At 37.5% G+C, this 24,116-nt stretch overlaps 1 protein-coding gene across 1 annotated transcript; it reads right to left on the bottom strand.

The window, feature by feature from the left end:
* Nucleotides 1–581: 581 nt before the first annotated feature.
* On the bottom strand, nucleotides 582–13,732 carry LOC107570944 (116 kDa U5 small nuclear ribonucleoprotein component). Its single transcript, XM_016257224.1, has 28 exons — nucleotides 13,600–13,732; nucleotides 12,982–13,094; nucleotides 12,649–12,820; nucleotides 12,481–12,559; nucleotides 12,327–12,402; nucleotides 12,128–12,193; nucleotides 11,770–11,805; nucleotides 11,600–11,690; nucleotides 11,375–11,457; nucleotides 11,015–11,181; nucleotides 9,749–9,873; nucleotides 9,610–9,673; nucleotides 9,420–9,510; nucleotides 9,167–9,302; nucleotides 8,937–9,064; nucleotides 6,213–6,406; nucleotides 5,520–5,631; nucleotides 5,289–5,429; nucleotides 4,971–5,072; nucleotides 4,798–4,880; nucleotides 4,334–4,420; nucleotides 3,836–3,962; nucleotides 3,388–3,475; nucleotides 2,713–2,831; nucleotides 2,466–2,560; nucleotides 2,153–2,306; nucleotides 1,150–1,257; nucleotides 582–1,052 (listed from the first exon to the last, which is right to left on the bottom strand). The coding sequence occupies exons 2-28, from the start codon at nucleotides 13,081–13,083 to the stop codon at nucleotides 957–959; spliced, it is 2,922 nt and encodes a 973-aa protein (XP_016112710.1). The 5' UTR covers nucleotides 13,084–13,094; nucleotides 13,600–13,732; the 3' UTR covers nucleotides 582–956.
* Nucleotides 13,733–24,116: the final 10,384 nt, after the last annotated feature.

The raw sequence follows: 24,116 nt of genomic DNA, 5'->3' as shown, positions 1-24,116 counted from the left end.
TTATTTTTTTTTATATTAAAAATGAAAATTTAGTAACCATTTACTTTAAATGTAGTTTTGTACGACTTTCGTACATTTCCCAACTGTATACCAATATTTATTAGCTTCTGGATTAGATTACTTTAAATGTAAAATTCAGAACTGAACTTCCATTTAATATGAATGCAAAAACTCATCTATTTTTTCCTTTTAAGAAAAAGGCAAAGCAACGAAGGCAGACACCGGTGACATTCACTTAAATGTCAGACTCGTGTCTGTTGAATGGCATTCACTCATGTCAACCTTCCTTAGTTCTGCCTCTGCATCTAATAGTGTCTATTAGACGGATCGGTTTTTACCTGCATGTATGCAGTGCATCTCCTGCCCTTTGCATGTTCTTCAGTTTTATTCTGCATTCAGCAAATGTTCTCAAAGTTTCCCCTGCATGAATATTCTCTTTTAAAGATTGAGCATACTTTCATACTGCATGTCAAAACCACCTTTTCCTTGACATCAGAGTTCTCAAGCTTTGAGAAGTACAATGGCTATCACATTCACGGATATCATAAAGAATACATCCATAATGACCTCAAACACACATCCACAGGCCAAATGCTTTTAATCACACTTATACAAATGTAAGACCTTAAAGAGATTTCAGACACATTTAAAAAAAAAAAAAACCTTCTTGAAAAAAGACTTGCCTGTTCTTCACATCATCTTATACTACAAAAACACTTGTCAAACATAAAAATAAACAAAGAACAAAATTAGAAGGGAGCTCTTGGAGGTCACAGGTTAATTTAGGAAAGTCTGCATTAACATCAACAGTAATCGGTGTTTATGTTTCTAGCACTTTACATTAAAAAAAAGACGTTTTTTAAATTCCATCATACAGAACTGGATTGATTTGTAGTAGGGGCAAGTCTGGTGAAGCTGAAGGGGAATGATGGGATGAGTTAAGTTCATTTGTCATATCACATCGGGTAGTTGAGCACCACATCTTGTTTGGCCAGCTCCAACAACATAGGGTCATCGAAGAACTTGCTGATACTGACATCCTCACTCAAGCCCTGGAGGAAGAGAGAGAGAGATGATTATGATGATGATATATGATGCGTATTCAAACTAAAGTTGATTGACATTACAGCGACATCAAGCGTGTCTTACTTTGCGCCTGCGGGTTTTGATCATAAACTCTCTGGCCAGATGAGGGGCCGGTTGAGGCTCTAGAGGACGAATCACAATGCTCTTATCCAGAGGATCACCGGGAACAATCTAGAGTGAGGGGCAGAGACAATAATTACACAGGACAGTTGTGAAAATCTAATACCATGTGACAAACACACACACACACACACACACAGAAACAGTGTTACAGGCAACGGTGTTCAAGATCAGCTGCTGCTGACTCAATTTTCTGCTACTCAACATCAAACACATAAGAACTCCACACACACACACACACACACGGTTGAAGCTTACGCAAGTCACATTTTCCCCAATAAAGAAAACAAAGCCTATTTTTAATTACTACTACTTGCATTTTTACATCATCTTTGTGAAAATTCTCATTACCACATTTTTTCCAATACTCTTAAATTAAAAGTGATTCTCTTGGTTTAAAACACTGCAATAATTATTTTTTTTATTTGAAGCAGCATACATTAAAGTACAATAAACACTATTGTGTCTAAATACGTTCTATATTTTCTTCATCATATTCTCACTTTTTAAATTCACCAATTCAGGCATTAGTTTTTTTTAAATTTTCTATTAAATTTGAATGTTAAATCTCATTTGGTTCTTACAGTAAAAATACTGTAATACATTTTTAAATAATCCATAAATGAATTTAATAATAACAACAATTATGTTAACAATTTACCAATTAATATAATTTAAATTTACTAGTTAAATTTAATAGTTTCATTAATTGCCTTAAAATGTCACGATAGAAAAAAATTCATAATGGCCCTAGAAATAGGCTTCAGTTTGTTTAACCAAATTTTCTATTATTTAATATAAACTAATAATCCCCAGGTCGCAAATTAATTTTGACAGAGAGAGGTTCACGTACACACAATACTCCTTACACTCATTTAAACACACAAACAAACAAACACACACACACGTAAGTAACAAGAAAAAAAATACGTGGGTGAGTTTGTACCTGCCAGTGGTGGAACACACTGAGCGCGAAGGCCTGGCCCTGCGTGTGTGTGCGGAGATCAGTTTCAAAGCCAAACGAGTCAATAGCGGGAATGAAAGCCTTGATGGCGTAGAGAGGAGAGCCAGGGATTGGCGCATCCTGCGTCACATGACCTCTACGAGACACAGAGACAAGAGATCAGTCAGAGGCTCGTTCTAAAAGGAGAAGGTCTTTATTAGAGACTTGCTGACTTTTGCTGCCTTGAGCAACAATCTGCTTAATGTGAGTGTGTTAACAGACGAGTCAGCAATGTCCTCATGTTTGTGTATTTTACCTCCTGCGTGCCAGCACTGTGTACACAGCAGAAACGCAGTCAGCAGGGGCCTGAACCTCCACAAAGTAATAGGGCTCCATCAGCCTGGGCGTGGCCTACAGAAATCAACCAATCAAAAATGGATCACGTTATTGAATGAAACAGTCCAATAAGACTAATGGAAACAATGATTAGGCAGAGAAAGGAAACCGAGGAAGATGGGGGAAGAAGAGAGGTGGTAACAGACCTATGGATAAGGATAAATTACCATCAGGAAGGCAGAGTAGACGACTCTGCGAGCTGTAGGGATGACCTGTCCTCCTCCTCTGTGCAGCGGCTCCTGTGCGATCACTGCGTCCAGGATCTTAAACTTCACGTTGCGGATTGCTGAATGCAGGGAATGACAAGGCGATATATTTGTTATTTAGTACAAACAGAAACACCAAACTGTAGCCATTTACAAAGAGGTCATTTAGATATGAAAAACTTAGAGACAGCAGCAAAAACAGCCTTTTTAATTGTGAGGGTGGAAAACGGCAATGGAAGAAAAAGAAGGGAAGAAAATGTAATGCTACAAAAGTGCAAGTAGACATCTAGACATCACAACAGTTTAATGTATGTTAGGAAAACGTATATTCAGATTACATTAACGGATACAAAGATTACATTTAACAGTGCTATTAAATTATTCATGTTTTTAAACAGTAACTTTACATGAGTGTTCAATGATGGCCAAGGAAAACTAAATGTAAATATATACACAATATTAGCTAATATATATCAAATATCAGCCGACACCAATAAATAGAACATTTCTAATTTAATTCCTAATTAAAGTTTATTTACCCTAAGAACATTTTATTCATTCTATGGTGCTTTTTTAGACTCTTCTGCCTTCGTAACCACTGAAACCTCTCATAAAAATTGTTATGCAATGTCTTACGTTCATCACACAAAGGACCCTCACGTGTGCCCCACTGGAAGCCCTGTACAATGCTGTCCTTCACTGAGCCGAGAAGAGCTTTATCTACCTACAACACACACAGAGAACGAAAACAGTTATCGAGTTATTTAGCTGTCAACAAATTAAGTATGCCAGTGCACGACTGCGTCACACGCAACATGTCAATTTTTTTCACACCTCCGGTTGCCTGGCAAAACACACTCCAAACAATGACACACCAACACATCCATGCCAAAAGATTTTAACACACACATCTACATTCAAATGGCCAAAGGCACTATTTTCACATTTATTTATCAATATAATCAGAGGAGAGATGAAGTCAAACCTATTCTAAAATTCGCTACCCAATTACAAGTGAATTTTATTAGGAAAAAAAAGAATACAATACTTAAATGAATATAAATGAACCTGATATGTAAATTACCTCAGAGGGCAAAGTGTCATCTACTAAAATGTTGGGCCCGGTTGTGTCAGGTCCAAAAGCCCAAATTGAACGAGCTGCTAGCAAATCCCAGTCATACTTTGTCTGGAAAAACTCTCCCAACTTTTTTCTATATAGAGAAAAAGAGAGATGCATTTATTGGTTTTAAGATAGTTAACAGACTGTAGGTGAAAATGTAGATCTTGTCGGTTGAACTGCACCACATAGACTTCCGCTTAAAGGTTTGTGGGCGGTAAAATATTTTAATGTTTTTGAAAGAAGTCTCTTATGCTCACTAAGGCTGCATTTATTTGATCAATTGATTTGATTAATACAGTTAAAATAGTAATACTATGAAAAATGCTGGTGCTGATTTGGTGCTCAAGAAACATTTATTATCAGTGTTGAAAATGGTTATGCATCTTAATTTTTAATATTAAGACAGACATCTTTGTGTTCTATATAACCCATAAGTCCTCTACAGTTCTGACATGTTTTTACCTGTTCCATGTGATCTGCACCACCTCGTTCTCAATGTCTTCGGCTAGACCCTTCTCCAATGGCTCAGCAATCATGGTAATCTTATTCCTTCCAATCACACACACACACACACACACACACACACACACACACAAAGTAACAAAATCACACATACATATACAAACACTGATGCATGTCAAGACTTATCCTGTCAAGACTTTTACAGGTCACTTTAAAAAAAATCATCAGAACTGGGGTTCTAAATGGTGGTTGAGAGAGAGGAAGTTTGTTTCTTACTTTTTATTGGGCGTACACACACACACACACACACACACACACACAAAGTAACAAAATCACACATACATATACAAACACTGATGCATGTCAAGACTTATCCTGTCAAGACTTTTACAGGTCACTTTAAAAAAAATCATCAGAACTGGGGTTCTAAATGGTGGTTGAGAGAGAGGAAGTTTGTTTCTTACTTTTTATTGGGCGTTTCAGCAAAACACTTCAGGGAGGACGTCTCTACCACAGTCTCACAGAAGGTCACCACTGGATCAGCCACCTATTGTAAGAGATCAAAGAGAAATCACATGAAAACAAAAAGCATAGGCAAAAAGGGAGGAAAGAAAATTCTATGACAGCAAAAGAGCACCTTGATATCGATCTCAGAGTACATCTTCCGCAGGTCGTGCATTACACAGTCCAGGTACAGCTCACCTGTACCAAGAATCACATGTTCACCTGACTCCTCCACCTGAACACACACAAGCCAGCACAGATCAATAAGAAACAAGTCAGTAATACATCTTAGTTACGAATCTTGAAACGCTAATAAAAAAATTGTTAAAGTAACCCTGCTGATCGCCACTGCAAGTATATGTGATATTCGGTTTGGTCCAGAGGCTTAAAACATGACATAAATATGGTTTAAAACAATATTGGTATCGTGGGTTGTTCTAGGAAATGTTACCTTTGTTGTAAGTGATGGATAACTCTTGTTGACTTTTCTGAGTCCATCCAACATCTTGGGCAGTTCTGAGGGATTGACCGGCTCCACAGCGATTTTTATCACTGATGCTGTGTTAAACTTCAATGGCCTGAAGATCTGAGCCTACTCAAACCAATACAAAGAACTTTCAACTTCCAAAGTCTCATTAATTAACACGGCTTTGTTTCAAATAGATATCTCTCTCTTTCCTACCTCTTCATTTCCACGGGGCTCTGTGATTGTGGCCGTTTTAACAATAGGCTGGTCGCACCCTTCAATCAACACCCAGTTACCAGCAGGGACACGATTCACTTCAATCTGATACCTTGCATAAACACATTAAACATAACGTTTACAAAGACTACAGTGAGAAAAAAAAAATACTGATGTATGATTTACTTTGAAACAATTTTCACTCAAAAATAGTACATTTTTTACAAATCATTACCAAGAAACAACAAGTAATGCATTGAAATAAGTGTGCAATTTTTGAAGTAGAAAGACTGAAATAGTATTAATATTTTGTAAAATGTTCTCCAATAATCTTTTATTTTTATCTTTGGGCCTCAAGATGGCATAAAATGATTTAAAATAAAACAAAACAATCATTAAAATAATAACAGTCTTGAAAAACACAAATTTTTAAAGTGTGACTTCTAGAACCAAATTAATAAAATCATAACTGCATGGGCATTTTTATAATGAATTACTTTGTTGCTAGTTATGCAAAGCTCTAAATTTCTTATGGGGTATAAACTAAAAAAATATATATTTAAAAAATCCTTATCCTTAAATCCTGAACAACTAGAAAAGACATGGGGCCTTCAAATATTGGGGTGAAAAATGTGGGACCATGGACTAATAATGCTAGCAAAAAAAAAAGATCAGAAAGACATGTGACGTCACCTAGCAACAGAAATCCACAGGCGTCCGATAGTGCAGATCTGTGAGTCCTCCTCATCCTCCAGGCTGTAGTTCTCTCCCAGAACCTTCACCGGCTGGCCCGCCTGCAGGGTTCCGCTCAGGACTCGACCAAACGCGTGGAACTGCACGCCGTCATCTGTGCTGTACATCTTAGTGGTGTGGCACATCAGTGGACCCTAAGAAAAAAGAAAAGTTTGACTTACTTCTTTGGGCATGTGTCATTGAGATACTTTAATTTTTAGGCTTGTTAGAGGTGGATACATTTTTATTTGGCAAGACAACATGTGCATTAACTATATTTACCAGATAAATTCTTAAATGCCCACAAGAAAAAGTCATGTGACTTTGCATCAAGTCATGTGATAGAATATTTCACTCAGAGAAGAAAAGAAAACATTTTGCTCTGGTCATTCAGAAATGCTGGAGCCAAAGCCTGTCATCAAAATGATTAGCTCCTCCCAGAACTGTCTCACGCTGTCGCTCCCAGACATAAAGCATCTGCCACAGTGTTTCATCTGTATAATCTAAATCGCTATTTATTTATTACCATTTACCTAATAAAAGACCTACAGTGGCATCCCCAATGGCAACGACTTCCATTTCCATTTATATTTTGTTCCAATTTATATTCACATATACACTACCGTTCAAATTTTTGGAGTCAGTAAGATTTTTTTCTGAAAAAAATGTAAATAAAATACTTTAAAACATTTGTAAAAAATCTTATCAACCCCAAACTTTTGAACAGAGTATAAAGTGATGATTTTGTCTTTTTGAACACTAGGGATGGAAACTCTTACAAGCTGAATGTCACAGCATTGACATCATTCTCTGCAGATCCCACACTTACATCAGGGTCACACTCAGACATTGTCTCTCCGAGGTCTGAGTCCAGTCCACCTGTGTAGCTGTGCTCTATCTTGGCTTTGGCACCCCCCTGAGGAGATGGTATGTGTTGCACGCACATGTCCACAAAGCCTGTTGAAGCAGCACATAATATTAAACCGAACGAACCTCACACGTGTGCAAGAATGATAATTTATTGCAACAACACCACAGCACAAAAAAAATGACACTTGCCTGTAAATTCTCCAAAAAAGCGGTTACAAACAAGGCGCAGCAGAGGTCTGATGTTGAGCTTTAACTCCTCTTTAGTCAGGTGAATGCCGAGCTCATCCAAGACACGAGGCAGAGACGTATCCACATCCCCAACCACCTACAGACACACACCACAGTTATACAGCCTAGACATTAGTGTGTGTTTGACTGCCTATGTCTGCCTGAATGTGCATACATTTTACCCAAGTAAAGTGAATCTGAGTGTATTTCTCACCTGTGAAAGAATCTTGTACAGCGGCTCCAGTATGAACTCAACAAAGCTGCGCTGAGAGTTGCTGTTGGGGGCTTTCTTTGTGAATTTCCTCCTGACAGCCACAGAACGCGACCAGTTACAACCAAGAACCAAATAACATGCTCCCATTATGCAAATTGTCGGTGAAATAAAATTAGCTTGAGATTCTTACGTTTTAGGGTTGAAGTAAATGTCTCCCCACAGTCTTTTGGCAAACTCCATGTAGTTGATGTCACCTGGAAAACAAGGTTGAGGTTTTTAGAAGCATCGAGGATGCATTTGAACGATATTTTTGTGTCTGCCTTGCTCACCGTAGGTGTCGGAATAGATTTTGGCGAAGGAGCCAAGAGTGAAACAGATGCTGTATTGTGAGGAAGCGAAACACACGTTCCCCAACAGGGGAGAAACAACCAGAGACTCATCTGTGGAGTATGTGCTGCCAGAGAGAGAGAAAAAAAAACAGAGATATTTATTGTCTGGAATTTCAGACAAAACGGCTTGCTAAAAACAATTAAATTCATGAGGCAAATGAAAAATATGAGCAAGTAAAAGACAAATAGTAGTTCTAGGTAGGGTTGGGTACTGAACTCGGTACTTTTAAGGTTACAGACCGAACTGCGTAGGTAGTACCGAGTACCAATTCACGTTAAATCAATTGGTGCCAAATTTCGTTACCCGAGAACGCATCTGGGCGCATATGCTACAGAGAAAGAAAGAGAAACCCTGTGACGCGAGGTCACCCCTGCAACTCCTTCAAACAACACAAAGGGCAAGCCGAAATGTTCTGAAGTGTGGTTACATTTCTAGGGCCATATGGTTTCTGTGAAAACACGGACGGGATCGTGGAGTCCATTCATAAAAACGTAATTTACTCTATAGCGCGGAATGCCACGGAATTCGCCAATTTTGGATGAATAAATCAAAAGTAGCCACTGCCACTTAATTTGAATCACGATATGAACTAGTGTCTGTGAATATTAAAATGCAAAAAGACGGTTTAAATATGAATCCTGCATGTTCCGCTTGCCTCTGTACGCATGAATGGCGGAAACGTTTTGTTTACTATACAAATACTGAAGCATGTGTGACACTCGCGGTGATTTCCGGCCTCTGCGTCTCACTATATGACGGCATGAACACAAAAACTTAATCTCCAGACACACAGAAACTTCATGTCAACCTGTCAAAATAAAAGCACGGTTTAACATGTAACAGAAATATATTACTCTTGTATTACTTTTGCACAGTATAATGTACATCTTGAAAGAAAGAAAGAAAAAGTTTGTAGGGCCCTATTGTTCAAAATGTTGACATTGAGACTTTAGGATTTATTTTTTCACTTAAATAAAACTTACATCAGGGTCACACTCAGACATTGTCTCTCCGAGGTCTGAGTCCAGTCCACCTGTGTAGCTGTGCTCTATCTTGGCTTTGGCACCCCCCTGAGGAGATGGTATGTGTTGCACGCACATGTCCACAAAGCCTGTTGAAGCAGCACATAATATTAAACCGAACGAACCTCACACGTGTGCAAGAATGATCATTTATTGCAACAACACCACAGCACAAAAAAAATGACACTTGCCTGTAAATTCTCCAAAAAAGCGGTTACAAACAAGGCGCAGCAGAGGTCTGATGTTGAGCTTTAACTCCTCTTTAGTCAGGTGAATGCCGAGCTCATCCAAGACACGAGGCAGAGACGTATCCACATCCCCAACCACCTACAGACACACACCACAGTTATACAGCCTAGACATTAGTGTGTGTTTGACTGCCTATGTCTGCCTGAATGTGCATACATTTTACCCAAGTAAAGTGAATCTGAGTGTATTTCTCACCTGTGAAAGAATCTTGTACAGCGGCTCCAGTATGAACTCAACAAAGCTGCGCTGAGAGTTGCTGTTGGGGGCTTTCTTTGTGAATTTCCTCCTGACAGCCACAGAACGCGACCAGTTACAACCAAGAACCAAATAACATGCTCCCATTATGCAAATTGTCTGTGAAATAAAATTAGCTTGAGATTCTTACGTTTTAGGGTTGAAGTAAATGTCTCCCCACAGTCTTTTGGCAAACTCCATGTAGTTGATGTCACCTGGAAAACATGGTTGAGGTTTTTAGAAGCATCGAGGATGCATTTGAACGATATTTTTGTGTCTGCCTTGCTCACCGTAGGTGTCGGAATAGATTTTGGCGAAGGAGCCAAGAGTGAAACAGATGCTGTATTGTGAGGAAGCAAAACACACGTTCCCCAACAGGGGAGAAACAACCAGAGACTCATCTGTGGAGTATGTGCTGCCAGAGAGAGAGAAAAAAAAACAGAGATATTTATTGTCTGGAATTTCAGACAAAACTGCTTGCTAAAAACAATTAAATTCATGAGGCAAATGAAAAATATGAGCAAGTAAAAGACAAATAGTAGTTCTAGGTAGGGTTGGGTACTGAACTCGGTACTTTTAAGGTTACAGACCGAACTGCGTAGGTAGTACCGAGTACCAATTCACGTTAAATCAATTGGTGCCAAATTTCGTTACCCGAGAACGCATCTGGGCGCATATGCTACAGAGAAAGAAAGAGAAACCCTGTGACGCGAGGTCACCCCTGCAACTCCTTCAAACAACACAAAGGGCAAGCCGAAATGTTCTGAAGTGTGGTTACATTTCTAGGGCCATATGGTTTCTGTGAAAACACGGACGGGATCGTGGAGTCCATTCATAAAAACGTAATTTACTCTATAGCGCGGAATGCCACGGAATTCGCCAATTTTGGATGAATAAATCAAAAGTAGCCACTGCCACTTAATTTGAATCACGATATGAACTAGTGTCTGTGAATATTAAAATGCAAAAAGACGGTTTAAATATGAATCCTGCATGTTCCGCTTGCCTCTGTACGCATGAATGGCGGAAACGTTTTGTTTACTATACAAATACTGAAGCATGTGTGACACTCGCGGTGATTTCCGGCCTCTGCGTCTCACTATATGACGGCATGAACACAAAAACTTAATCTCCAGACACACAGAAACTTCATGTCAACCTGTCAAAATAAAAGCACGGTTTAACATGTAACAGAAATATATTACTCTTGTATTACTTTTGCACAGTATAATGTACATCTTACGGTTTAACATGTAACAGAAATATATTACTCTTGTATTACTTTTGCACAGTATAATGTACATCTTGAAAGAAAGAAAGAAAAAGTTTGTAGGGCCCTATTGTTCAAAATGTTGACATTGAGACTTTAGGATTTATTTTTTCACTTAAATAAATGTTTTTGTAATTACACAGAGTAAAGTACCGAAAAATACCGGCACCGAAATTCAGGTACCGTACCGGTTAAAATGTGAATGGTACCCAACCCTAGTTCTAAGATTTGTTTTAATAGCATGTAGTGTCTACCAAAACATCTTCCTTTAAACATTGTGGGGTACCTCAGCAAGCCGTTGACTTCATCCACAATGTGGCGCAGTTTGTAGTACGCATCTGTAGGGGGCAGCTTCAGCTCCACAATCAGACGATCCACTTTATTAATGCAGATAGTGATGGCCAACTTCTCCTGCACTGCATGCTTGATCAGTCGCTCAGTGTTTAGCATCACCTGAACACATTCAAAAGTTACTGTACTTACATTACATAGCTAATTTAATTAGACAAATACAATATATGCTTACAAAAACATTATGTTAAGACAATGATTTATATAACAGTGCATTATGATGTCAACAACATAATAATAGCAGCCCTGGAGCCAAAAACCTGACATTAGCAGTAGACTGTATGTGTGAACTCACCCCCTCAGCAGCATCGATAAAAAGCACAATGCCGTCAGACAGTCTGACTGATGATGTCACCTCATCAGAGAAATTCACATGACCTGAGGACGAGTTCAAGAGATAAATCTCCTGATTTTGCACAGCACATTGTGTACTTATATTTTTCTAAGTGATATTTTAAACATATCTCAGCTACTTTTTAATGTGTGAAAAGATGAGCACAGGAAAGAGGGAAAGAGGGCCCTGGCGTGTCCATGATGTTGAATAGGTAGGATTTGCCTCGAGAGTCAGGCAGCACCATGGTTACAGGTGAACTCTTGATGCCAACTCCCCTCTTTGTGAGAAAACACAAAAACTTACATGAGATACTGAATGCACTTGCTTGCAATCAGACAATTTAGTTGATTTCTTACCTCTTGCTCTGTGAAGAGGATATCTGTGTATCGTAACTGTGAAAAAGTAAAAGATCAATATTGTAACACATCCAGTGTTACTGTAGAGCGAAACATTGAATGTCATCTTGTCTGTTCAACAAAACACCTGTCTACATGTGAAAAGCTGTAGATGTATTTTTTCCACACAGATTAACATATGTACAAATACATACAAATAGGCAAAAGAAATTACAAAGAAAAACACACACATATATTTATACTTATTAAAAACATAATAAAATAATTAACTGAAACCAAGGGTATATTTTATTAATATTCATATTCTTAATATAAAAAAAAAATACATATTGTTTATATTTAATAACTATATACTTACATCAGAGTCATCTCTCTTACGGATTTCAGGATGCGTCTGTTCAATGAGGCAGTCCACAAAGCAAGTCTTTGGGGACAAACAAATGCATTTTAGTCTGCACTCAAAATTAATGAAATCAAACTCAGCACATATAAAAACCACCACATGATGCACCTTCATTTATTAGACAAAACTGAACAAGCATGACAGTGTCCTTTACCTTGCCATGGTGTAAGTGTCCACACAAGGTGACATTTCTGATCAGTTCTGAGCTGTCCATCAAATCAGCAAGGAACCTGCGGACAGACATGCATGTAACAATATGCAATTCAACCAAACAGGGAGAACGAGAAACAACACAACAGTGAACTCACTCCATGTCATAGACGGTGGCGGGAAGCTCTTGCTCCATCAGAGTAAACTGCTTCATCTTCACAGGTTTGATGATGGGCTCTGAGGAGGAAATAAAATGAGATAAATTTGATTTTGGACTGGGTGTGCACGTAGTGCATAAACTAGTATTCCACCAGCATGTCTGTTACCCGTCAATGGCTGTGTATCTTCTTCTTGGACGATAGTCTCCACCTCAGGACCATAAACTTCCTCAGCTGTGGGATAATATTTTTTATCCTCATGCAGAACCACCTCCATACCACCACCACCATCCTCCTCATCAACCTCAGCCTGGTCTTCATCATCATCCTCCTCATCCGCCTGTAATAAGAAAAACTGCACTCAGATACCACTTGTATTTGCTGCAACTTGCACAAAAAATAACATCTTTTATGGGCAGTTTCAAGATGATTTTTGTGATTTACAGGTTTCTACAGTAATATACACAAATAAACAGTGGGCATAAAATATCTCAGACGCACCTCATCAGCCTCCCGGTCCTCTGCATCTACTTCCTCATCTTCATCGGAGTCCAACTCCGGTCCAATATAGTTTCCGAACTCATCATAAAGATCCGTCTCCATGCTGATGAGCTCTGATGGGACAAAACTGATTGGAATGACATTTCCCCACCACCCCTAACTTACTACAGAGACGTCTTTAGCATGCATGGGATTTAAGTGACTAAATGTGACTACTTGAAAAAGTTGAAGTACAAGATAGTTTAAGTTTCATTCTCATGATTCTATTCACGTTGTTTCACATGATGAGGTTACTGTTACTCCTTTACCATTATTGCGCACAATGCTATCTATGTAAGTTAGGCAGCTCCATGAGTTTATCTTTCAGAGCCCAGTAAACACCGCTAATATTGCACACGCAGAATGTGCATATGCAAGACGATGAAACAAATTACTAACTTACAGACGATCACAATATAGCTAAAAGTTAAGGATTTAGAAAAGCCTCAAATAAAGCTATTAACACATCTAAACGTTTAACAAACGTACGACAGAATATGAATGAATGACTGGCTCATTTAAATAATCTTTAATGTCTGTCTATCGCATGCAAATGCACTATGTATAACCGTTGTATACCTGTATGCGACTGTTTATGGCTGGGGTGATTTTATTGTTGTTTCAAAGTTATTCCTCGTACTGTTTCCAAGCCATGCACCGCGAGGTCCTCACTCAGAGCAGCGTGTGTCGTGCGTTGGTGACGTCATCATCCGTCGCCATGCACGTTGCCCGTTTGAAAAACAAATCCCGCGCACAAAAGGATGTTGTTGAAAAGAAAAATCTGAAAGTGCTAAATCTATACATTTTAGCATTACGTTCGCTCTTGTTACATGTTGGCGTAAAATATAGAAATTAGTGAGAACATTCAGTGATGTGGTGCACAAATGTGCTTCTTGGCTTCAAAAATGATGATTATTATTATTATTATGAATATGATTAATACATTTTATTTAATAATTGCATTATAATTTTGGCTAAACTCCATTTACATGTTCTTAAATATACTAATAGAAACCATAGGCCATTAGAGACTCTTTGAATAAATGCAGCCATCAAGACTTAACATTTTTGTCATATATTTCTTTAATTAAAACTGGCGCATTCATCTTTCCACAATTAATAAGATATATCCTCTCAAGATTATGCAACAAGTCAAATAATAAAATGTACTGACAGAAGATGGCACCATAACACTTGTGTGCATGTTCCTCTTTGGATTTCACTCATTGGGCATCTCTAATATTTTCAGTCCCACATAGTTTACAATATCCAAGTATGACTCAGGCTCCATTTGTTGATATGGGGATCTCATATGGCACTTGAACATGGGCAGGACTGCAGAGGTCAACATCCACTGTTAATTTCCAATTGTAAACCCCCCCAGACCAGGCCTTTCAAATGTCCAATTTAAAGGGGTCATGAACTGAGAAATCAAAATTCCCTTGATCTTTTGACATATAAGCGGTCATTGTACTATAAAAACATCCAGTAAGTTTCAGAACTCAAAACGTTTTCGTTAGTCTTAAAACTGATTTTATTGAAGCCAATCTGCCAAAACGACATGTTGTGGAATGAGCCACTTTTTGACGTAATAGTGTGGTTAAACCCCGCCTCTGCAGGAGAGGATCAACGCCCACTTCTCACTGTTTAGCTCCGCCCACTGATTCGTGCATGTAGCGTAAATAACGAGAGAGGCAAACGCAAGTCTACACAGAAATCAAATGATAAAGATGACTCTGAAGGCAACAAGATGCTGTGCAGTGCCAAGTTGTGGAAAACAGTCTTTGCATTGCCTTCCTTCTTATCTCAACAAAAAAAAAAACCAGATGGGCTTTATTTTTAATGAAGATCCAGACCGTGTCAGTAAGAACTTGGTCCTTTGTTCACTTCATTTTAACTCGGATTCGTTTATAAACAAGGTACAATTCGACACAGAATTTTCAGAAAGATTGAAACTAAAAGATGATGCTGTGCGACTATTGGATCCAACAGTAATGTTGCAAAACACAAGTGTGAGTAACTATTTTTATTATGTGGTCACTTTTGCTTTGTCTGTTATTACAGCTCGTTTGATATGAACTGAGTATTTATGTGTTTTAAAGGGGTCATGAACTGCATTTAAAAAAAATTTTATTTTATAATGTTCTCTGAGGTTCACTGATAATGTTCACTGATAACGCAAGCGGCACAACGCGACAATAGACAACAGAACCAGAACCATTATAATCAGCGATTGCAATACACTGGATGCGGCACGGATTGACACAACAAATCTCCGACAGTACACTGATGTCCCGCTCTATTTCTGACATACAAGCATTCACGCCGCTTCTGACCTGAAAGAGAAATTGATTCGTGACATGATACAACAGCGCTCGCGTCTGAATTTAGATTTGTTAGGATCACAATGAAGGCAATTCAAAGAAAAATTTTCACATCTTACACTACACAGTGTCTTGTAATGTCATCTGTATGGTTCTGATGATGGAGTAATCCTGTGTTTGCGTCACTCTAGTATTTCCTCTCCTTCTACTACAGACGCGTATCAGTGGGCGGAGCTAAAGAGGCAGTGCTGTAGAAGCAGGCGTTGATCTTCTCCTGCGGAGGCGGTGCTTAGAGACACTATTATGTCATAAAGTGGCACATTCCAAAACGAGTCATTTTCTGAGCTTGGTTTCAATAAAAGCTGTTTTTAAACTAATGAGAAAGTTTTGAGTTCTGAAACTTCCAGGATGTTTTTATAGTACATTGACCTGTTATGTGTCAAAAGATCAAGGGAATTTTGATTTCTCAGTTCATGACCCCTTTAAACCTACATCACAGCAGCGTCCATTTATGAAGGATGGACTGAAACTGTTAACCAAACATAGCAGTGGGCGTTTACTTCCGAGTTGACAATCCGCCACGCCTATTCAAACAGAGTGAGTGTTCTGATGAAGGGGTCAAAACAGGACAGAAAATAGCCTATTCTATATTATGACGTTTGTAAAAATCGTAAAAATCTTGATAACATTATAAGTGGCCCTCAGAGAACAGTACAAAATAATAAAAAAGGCAGTTTATGAAAATATAACTTACTGAAATATAAAATAGTGTTATATTTACACTGCAAACATACTGTAGTCAATGCTGACAAGATGAGGAAATGCATAGGTACAATTCGCACAGAGACACAAACATTTAGTTCGAGACGTACAATTTCCTGTACTTTTAAAATGGTTGCCTCAAAAGCCCTTTGAAGAAGGCTTTGTTTATAGTAAGAAGAGGATTTTATTTATCAGTCCAAACGTAATATCAACAGGCTCTAAAGACACTCTTACCTTAAAATAAAATTTAATGTGATCTTTTATATGTAAAAGAAAGTCAAGGAGAACATAGTGGAAGAAAGAAAGACAAAAGGGAAATCAAACATGATGCTGTGATGTAATGCAAACAGGATGGTGCCAAATGCACACTCCATGTATCATGAGTGTAGATACTCTGGCATAAAGAAGAAATGTATTGCGGCCTAGAAATACTGTAGCAGACATAACAGGCAAACAGGGTTACTGTAGCCCAGATGGTATGAGATGGCGCTGCAACACCAAGTTCATGGGTTCAATTCCCATAAAATATGCAAACTTTCTTGAATGTATTATAAAACACCTTGATTAAAGTATTTGCCATATACCGAAAATAATTGCTGATACTCCTGTATGAAATATTTGTAATTTACAGTAAAATGTTACAGTAAAAAACAATTGATTTGTTAAGCATTATTCTTCAGAAAATGTAAGATTAGATTTCATAATGCATTGAATTTTACTGTGAAATTGCATATTTTTGGACAGTAAAATTTATAAATTATTACATCAATGAAAATAAACACTACTGTTTAAAAAATGTGGGGTCGGGAAGATACTGTTCTGAAAGAAACTGACACTTTTATTCGGCACAGATGCATTAAATTGATGAAAACATACAGTAAAGACAATTAGAAAAATAATACAAAAGATTTTCGATTTCTAATAAATGCTTTTGAACTTTTTATTCATCAATGAATCTTGAAAAAATGTAACATAGTTTTCCCAAAAGAATTAAGCAGCACGCCTGTTTTCAACACTGATTATGTTATGTGAGCAGCAAATCATCATATTAGAGGGATTTCTGAAGGCTCATGTAACACTGAAGACCGGAGTAATGAAAATTCAGCTTTGCATCACAGTAATAAATTACATTTTTAACATAATTAAAAGAGAAAACAGTTGTTAAATTTTAATGATATTTAACAGTATTACTGATTTACTGTATTTTTGATGAAGTAAATGCAGCCTTGGTGCGCATAAGAGACTTCTTTCAAAAACATTAAAAAATCTTAGTGTATAGCATATTCAAGACAATACATGTACTTTTATAATAAAGCCTTATTAAAATTGTTCCAATTTTTGTCATTTATAATTGACAGTAAACTTGTGGCTCATCATCTTTGATAAGATAAATTAGCTTTGCAGTGCCTTACTGCATTGTATGTTCATTAGCTATTGTTCATGGCAATGCCGATTTTTAAGAACTTTAATCAATCATGTAATGTTCCATTTTACCACCTGTATTATTACGGTGGTTATCAATACATTTTATTATACAGAGCAGCTTTTTTGTAATTGAAATGTTGACATAATATAACAGTTAAAGAAATACATGTTTATACTGTAAAATATGCAGGCACCAAAATGCCTCTAACATTATGTATTTAGGCTACAGTAGATTTAAGTCTATATCTCAGTTCACTCCATCTATGATTACTGATTGTTTACTAATTTTTAATGATTAATTACTTTTGTCTGTGTTGTATCTACTCCATTACTGGACACACACACACACCTGTTAATCAGCAGTTGGTCCTTATGCTGTAGTTGATGAGACTCTTGATTGTCGGTAGCGAGAGAGGAGAAAATAGCAGAAGAGCTCGTCAACCCCATTTACATAATGAAAACACAACAAGAGGCTCAATTAATGCTTGTTATTTAATTCTTTTGTGAAATTTAGGCATTACATAAAGCTATTTTGTGTATTTTGTAACTAAGAGGGAAATAATTTATGATGTATTTTCCAAACAGAAGCGCAAAATATACTTTTTTTCATTTTTCCTAATACACACAGACAGACAGACAGCTAAAATCTATCTGAGGAAATGGCGAGCAGACCTCAAGACCTCTTGGGTGCAAGAGATCCATTTTCCAGCGGCTCGATGGCAGATGTCACAAATGCAAACAGGATGGTGCCAAATGCACACTCCATGTATCATGAGTGTAGATACTCTGGCATAAAAAGAAATGTATTGCGGCCTAGAAATACTGTAGCAGACATAACAGACAAACAGGGTTACTGTAGCCCAGATGGTATGAGATGGCGCTGCAACACCAAGTTCATGGGTTCAATTCCCATAAAATATGCAAACTTTCTTGAATGTATTATAAAACACCTTGATTAAAGTATTTGCCATATACCGAAAATAATTGCTGATACTGTTTTCCACCCGATCTGTTCGTGCAGAGGTTTTGGAACGTGATGGTGCTGAAATGTGTGTAAGGAAGGAAGCACCCATGCTTGCAGCAGGGCTTATGTGTACCATCTAAAATCTATCTGAGGAAATGGCGAGGAGACCTCAAGACCTCTTGGGTGCAAGAGATCCATTTTCCAGCGGCTCGATGGCAGATGTCACAAATGCAAACAGGATGGTGCCAAATGCACACTCCATGTATCATGAGTGTAGATACTCTGGCATAAAGAAGAAATGTATTGCGGCCTAGAAATACTGTAGCAGACATAACAGGCAAACAGGGTTACTGTAGCCCAGATGGTATGAGATGGCGCTGCAACACCAAGTTCATGGGTTCAATTCCCATAAAATATGCAAACTTTCTTGAATGTATTATAAAACACCTTGATTAAAGTATTTGCCATATACCGAAAATAATTGCTGATACTCTTTCCTTCTTTGGAGAATTCTTGTATTTTGTTTTATAATTCTCTTTTGAGTTTTGTGTTTGCATGTATGCATGGTGTGTGAGTGTATTCTCTGAGGTGCTGCTCTACTAACTCTCTCATTACTCATTTTGATCAGCACACCTGTGCAGCGGCGAAAATAAACGACACACTTTCCCCCGTGTGCAATCCCACTCTCCTGTTCTGTATCAAACACTAATGTCTGTTTCATTACAACTGCATGCTCCTTTTCTGTTGCTTCTGTCGGTCTTCAGGACAGCCTCATCTCTAACATTATGTATTTAGGCTACAGTAGATTTAAGTCTATATCTAAGTTCACTCCATCTATGATTACTGATTGTTTACTAATTTTTAATGATTAATTACTTTTGTCTGTGTTGTATCTACTCCATTACTGGACACACACACACACACACCTGTTAATCAGCAGTTGGTCCTTATGCTGTAGTTGATGAGACTCTTGATTGTCGGTAGCGAGAGAGGAGAAAATAGCAGAAGAGCTCGTCAACCCCATTTACATAATGAAAACACAACAAGAGGCTCAATTAATGCTTGTTATTTAATTCTTTTGTGAAATTTAGGCATTACATAAAGCTATTTTGTGTATTTTGTAACTAAGAGGGAAATAATTTATGATGTATTTTCCAAACAGAAGCGCGAAATATACTTTTTTTCATTTTTCCTAATACACACAGACAGACAGACAGACAGACAAACAGATAGATAGATAGATAGATAGATAGATAAATAGACATATGTAGTGTTTTTAGTCATACAATACACAATACTAGATTTTCTTTCTTTTTTCCCCATAAAGATATGTTTAAAAACTGAATGACTGATTTCTGTAAATATTACAAAAGGTTTGTAAAATGCTATTTTATATTTTTGACCATTCTATTCCTCAAAGAGTCCTGGAAAAATGTATCACGGTTTGCATAAAAATATTAAGCAGCACAACTGTTTTTCAACATTGATAATAATAAGAAATGTTTCTTAAAGACCAACTATTAGCATATTAGAATGATTTCTGAAGGATCTTGTGACACTGAAGCCTGGAGAAATTATGCTGAAAATTCTACCCAGTGTGTGAAAACCTTGTGAAGACTTACAGAAAACGTTTGACCTCTGTCATTGCCAACAAAGGGTATATAACAAAGTATTGAGATGAAATTTTGTTATTGACCAAATACTTATTTTCCACCATAATTTGCAAATAAATTCTTTAAAAATCCTACAATGTGATTCTACGATCACAGGAATGCATTACCTTTTTATTATATATTCAATTAGAAAACATTTATTTTAAACTCTGATAATATTTCACAATATGATGTTTTTTACTGTGTTTTTTAATATTGTTTTGATCAAATAAATGCAGTCTTGGTGAGCATAAGGGACTTCTTTCCAAAACATTACAAAATCTCACGACCCTAAACTTTTTAACAGTACTGTATACAGTACGTGTATTAAAACAGTAGCAGTGAAACAATGACCTTCATTTTTAGTAGAGAGAAAGAGAGAGAGACAGAAACAGATAAAGTTAGAGACTTTGTTGCACTTAGTGTTTTTTGCGTTTAGGTTGCACATTTTCAGTTGTTATTCCTGCAGGTGTAATTTTTTACTTCTGATTAAGCAGGATGAATGCAGGTCTTTCAGAAAGATGGAGAGAAAGATGAATGGCAAACAAGGTGTGAAACTAGTTTACAGGAAGGTGGAGAAACAGCACAGCATATTGAGGTCATACACTCACACAATTCTCTACTCTAAGTAGATCATGCTCAGTGCATCATTGGGTGTGTGTATGATATTTATCAAATTCACATTGTATAAATGGGTCTGTGTGCTCTTTAAATTTTGTATCATTCCCTGTGTGATGCATACCTACTGTACTCTTTATCTTTAAAAAGAAATGTGTGAGAACTTCTCAGACAGGGCTATAGTGTAAATGGCAACACAAGAGAGTCTGTGGCCTAAATTTCAAACATGATCAATATTGTCCTATATGTGTCTATATGGCATCAACGAGTGTTGTGTTTGAGTATTGAATAAGCACCAATATAATGGATATGCAGTAAAATCACACAAGCTCCCATGAAAAGGCAAACAACTGAATCAACTGGCCCTCTACTAAGCTTCACCTTCTTGGTTACTGTTGCTAGTTCAGACTAGCTTTATAGAACGTCCCATAGGAATAAACCCTAAATATCTGTTAAAAGAGCAAAAAATTTGCTCATGAAGTGGAAAAAATGGAATAGATATTTTTACGTGGGCTGGAATGATGCGTGAGATTGCAAAGCATCTTTTTCTGCTGTTATACTTTAAAGAAATTGGTAGATTCCACAGTAACATGATTAAAAAAAGGAGGTGGATGTGAATCAAAATTTAAGCAAATGGTTATTTAAAGCCTCATTTAATAGCAATAACATTCATGTAAGTGACCTGAATTAACATGTAAATTAATTAACATTAACTTAGAGCTTGATTAACAATTTACCTTTGAGAAAGTGTAGGGGTGATGTTACATGTTAATTTGGTAATTAAGGCAGACACAGCTTAATACAAAGCAAGAACGTTTCAAAATGTATTTAAAAATCTTGAAATGGGAAAAAATACTGTGCAACATTTTTTATGCACATTGTTGGATAATTGTTTTAAAAATATATTCCATATATTTTCAGAAAAAAAGGTACACTGTTACTGGGGTGATAGGGGTGGTGCAAAAGTTAAAATATACTTCTTTGTACCGTATTTATCCATAAATGCACATATTAGTACCTTTTGAAAGGTTATCGCCCCAGTGACAGTTTTGTGCCATTTTTCTAAAAGTGTACGCTTACCTTACAAAAGAGCAAAAGCTGGACTAATAAGGCAGACAGCAATTGCTTTTAAGGTATGATTGGTCAATAGCTTTTTTTGAAGGAGGGCTTAGTGAAAGGTCAGAAGTACTATTACACTGAACCCATAACTATACACACTCACTTTTGCTCATATCTCTTTTAATCAGCCTATTTTTCCACTCATCTTATTTTCATGCTCCATATGGCATAAAGCTAGAAAAAGGGACACACACACACACACACACACACACACACACACACACACAGAGTCACTTCAATTAATAAACTGTCAAGTGTTTAGTTGCACAGAGCTTAAGAAAGACAACATAAAAGTGATACTTCTTTCACATCTGTAGAGGGCCAAAATTATCTTCACAGCAGGAAAACATTCACAGTGTTACTTCATTGATAAAAAAGAACACACTGACATGATTGAGTTTGTGTGTGTGTTTCTACAGTAATAATTAAACTCTAGTCCATATGGACCCTTGAATTTCTACAACAGACATCTGTTCCTCTGCCTCAGGGCCAACACACAGACATATTTCCTAATAAATATTACAACAAAATGACATGCGCACAAACACTTGACACCCTGGAATGACAAAAGTCTTCATAGCTTTATGCTGAATAAATGAGCAATTATGCAATGGCTGAATAGGTCCCAATTAGGTGTGCTTTAATGTGTCGTGTTCACACATTGAGCATTGGCTTGTCCACTGGTGTGGAGATAAATGAGCATTATTCTCTATGAGATTGCTTAACTACACCATTCTGCATGCAAAAAGTGTGTTTCTCCATTCACGGTCATTTAAAAGTAATTTAAAATTTGGTTCATGCTCCACACAAAGCTATTGAGAATGACTTTAGAGGGCTTGGAATATAGTGCACACGTTGTATGAGCAACTTTTATAATAGCCTACACTGAAAAAGACTTGATGTTGAAACAATTTTAACTTAGAAATTGCTAGTAAATTTACAATTAATCATAAAGACAATTAAGTAAACCTTGAATTAAACATAACATTTTGAAATAGAAAGCATGAAATAATATTTTCCTGTAAAACGTACTCCAATAATATTTGCAAAACAATACACATGAGGCTTTTACTGTCCAAACCCATTAGTTATAATTATCAGTATTCAATTAAACGTACACAAATAATTTAGAGGCTGACACGCTAATCTAATGATACTTAAAGGGGTCATATGATGTGATTTAAATTTTTCCTTTCTCTGCATAATGAAGATCTCTAAAGTTGCAAAGACTAAAATCTCAAATCCAAAGAGATATTCTTTATAAAAGTTAAGAGTCAACCATGCCCTCCTAAAACAGCTCGTTCTAACACACCTCCACATGTCTACATCACTGTGTGGGAAGATTTGCATAACGCCGCCCAAATGTTCACGTCAAGAAAGAAGGCGCAACTTTTATTCTCGCTGTAGTATTGTTGCTGCCGCCATGTCGTGAAGGCGCTGTGTGTTTCGTTGTGAAAGCGAAACTACTTTGTTTGGCCTTCCAAAAGAGGACGATATCCACTTCGTCATGCCTAGAGCTGATCTATGCTGGTTGCTGAGGAAATACATCAACTTCGCGCTGTGGATTGTGGTTGCCGCAAGCCCACCGGACACTCCTTTTTCGAATCCGCCGGCCGCGCCGTTCTCAAGCCCACCGGCCTCCGCTCACTCTAGCCCTCCGGCCATTCCTCACTCTAGCCGCCGGGCTCCACTCACTCAAGCCCGCTGTGTGTTTCGTTGTGAAAGCGAAACTACTTTGTTTGGCCTTTCAAAAGAGGACACGACTAGAAATCAGTGGTTAAGTTGTATTTACAACGCTGTTCCAGAACAGTTCAACCCAAATAGTCAGATGTGTGCAGCACAATTTATGGAGGACTGTTTCCTGATCCTGGAAGAGTAGACTACAATGCCGGCTGTTCTGACTCACAGCCTGTAGGTTTTCATTTAAAGGATTTGCCACTGATGATTCAAACACGAGTTTTGAGCAGTGTAGAGTAGCGCTTGTTTGTCATTTCTCCGATCACAAATGCAGACATGGTTTTATGTTTATGCGGCACGATGCAACGCAACGCGTAAAAAGACGATATAAGTCATTATCACCCGTAATTATGTCCCCACTGTATGCAACAAATGCCTTGTTTATAATGGGTTTTAATGTTTTTGTCTCATTGCTCAGGCCGGGACACGGCATCACAATATGGTAAGGGGTGTAACATTTCTGTCACACGCTTGAGGTATTTGGCCAATCACAAC

Source organism: Sinocyclocheilus grahami, unplaced genomic scaffold, assembly GCF_001515645.1.
Source record: "Sinocyclocheilus grahami isolate Dianchi unplaced genomic scaffold, SAMN03320097.WGS_v1.1 scaffold1524.1, whole genome shotgun sequence".
NCBI lineage: Eukaryota > Metazoa > Chordata > Actinopteri > Cypriniformes > Cyprinidae > Sinocyclocheilus > Sinocyclocheilus grahami.
The sequence above is the reverse complement of the archived record's forward strand: the minus strand, read 5'-3'. Positions and strand labels throughout refer to the sequence as shown.

Excerpts from the sequence above, each read along its gene's own strand:
- LOC107570944 (XM_016257224.1), bottom strand. The coding sequence starts at position 13,083 with ATGGAGACGGATCTTTATGATGAGTTCGGAAACTATATTGGACCGGAG. Across the intron at positions 6,407-8,936 it reads TGTCTGAGTGTGACCCTGAT|GGTCCACTGATGTGCCACAC; the intron begins GTAAGTTTTATT and ends CTTTTTTCTTAG. Across the intron at positions 3,476-3,835 it reads ATGACACTTTGCCCTCTGAG|GTAGATAAAGCTCTTCTCGG; the intron begins GTAATTTACATA and ends TGTGTGTTGTAG.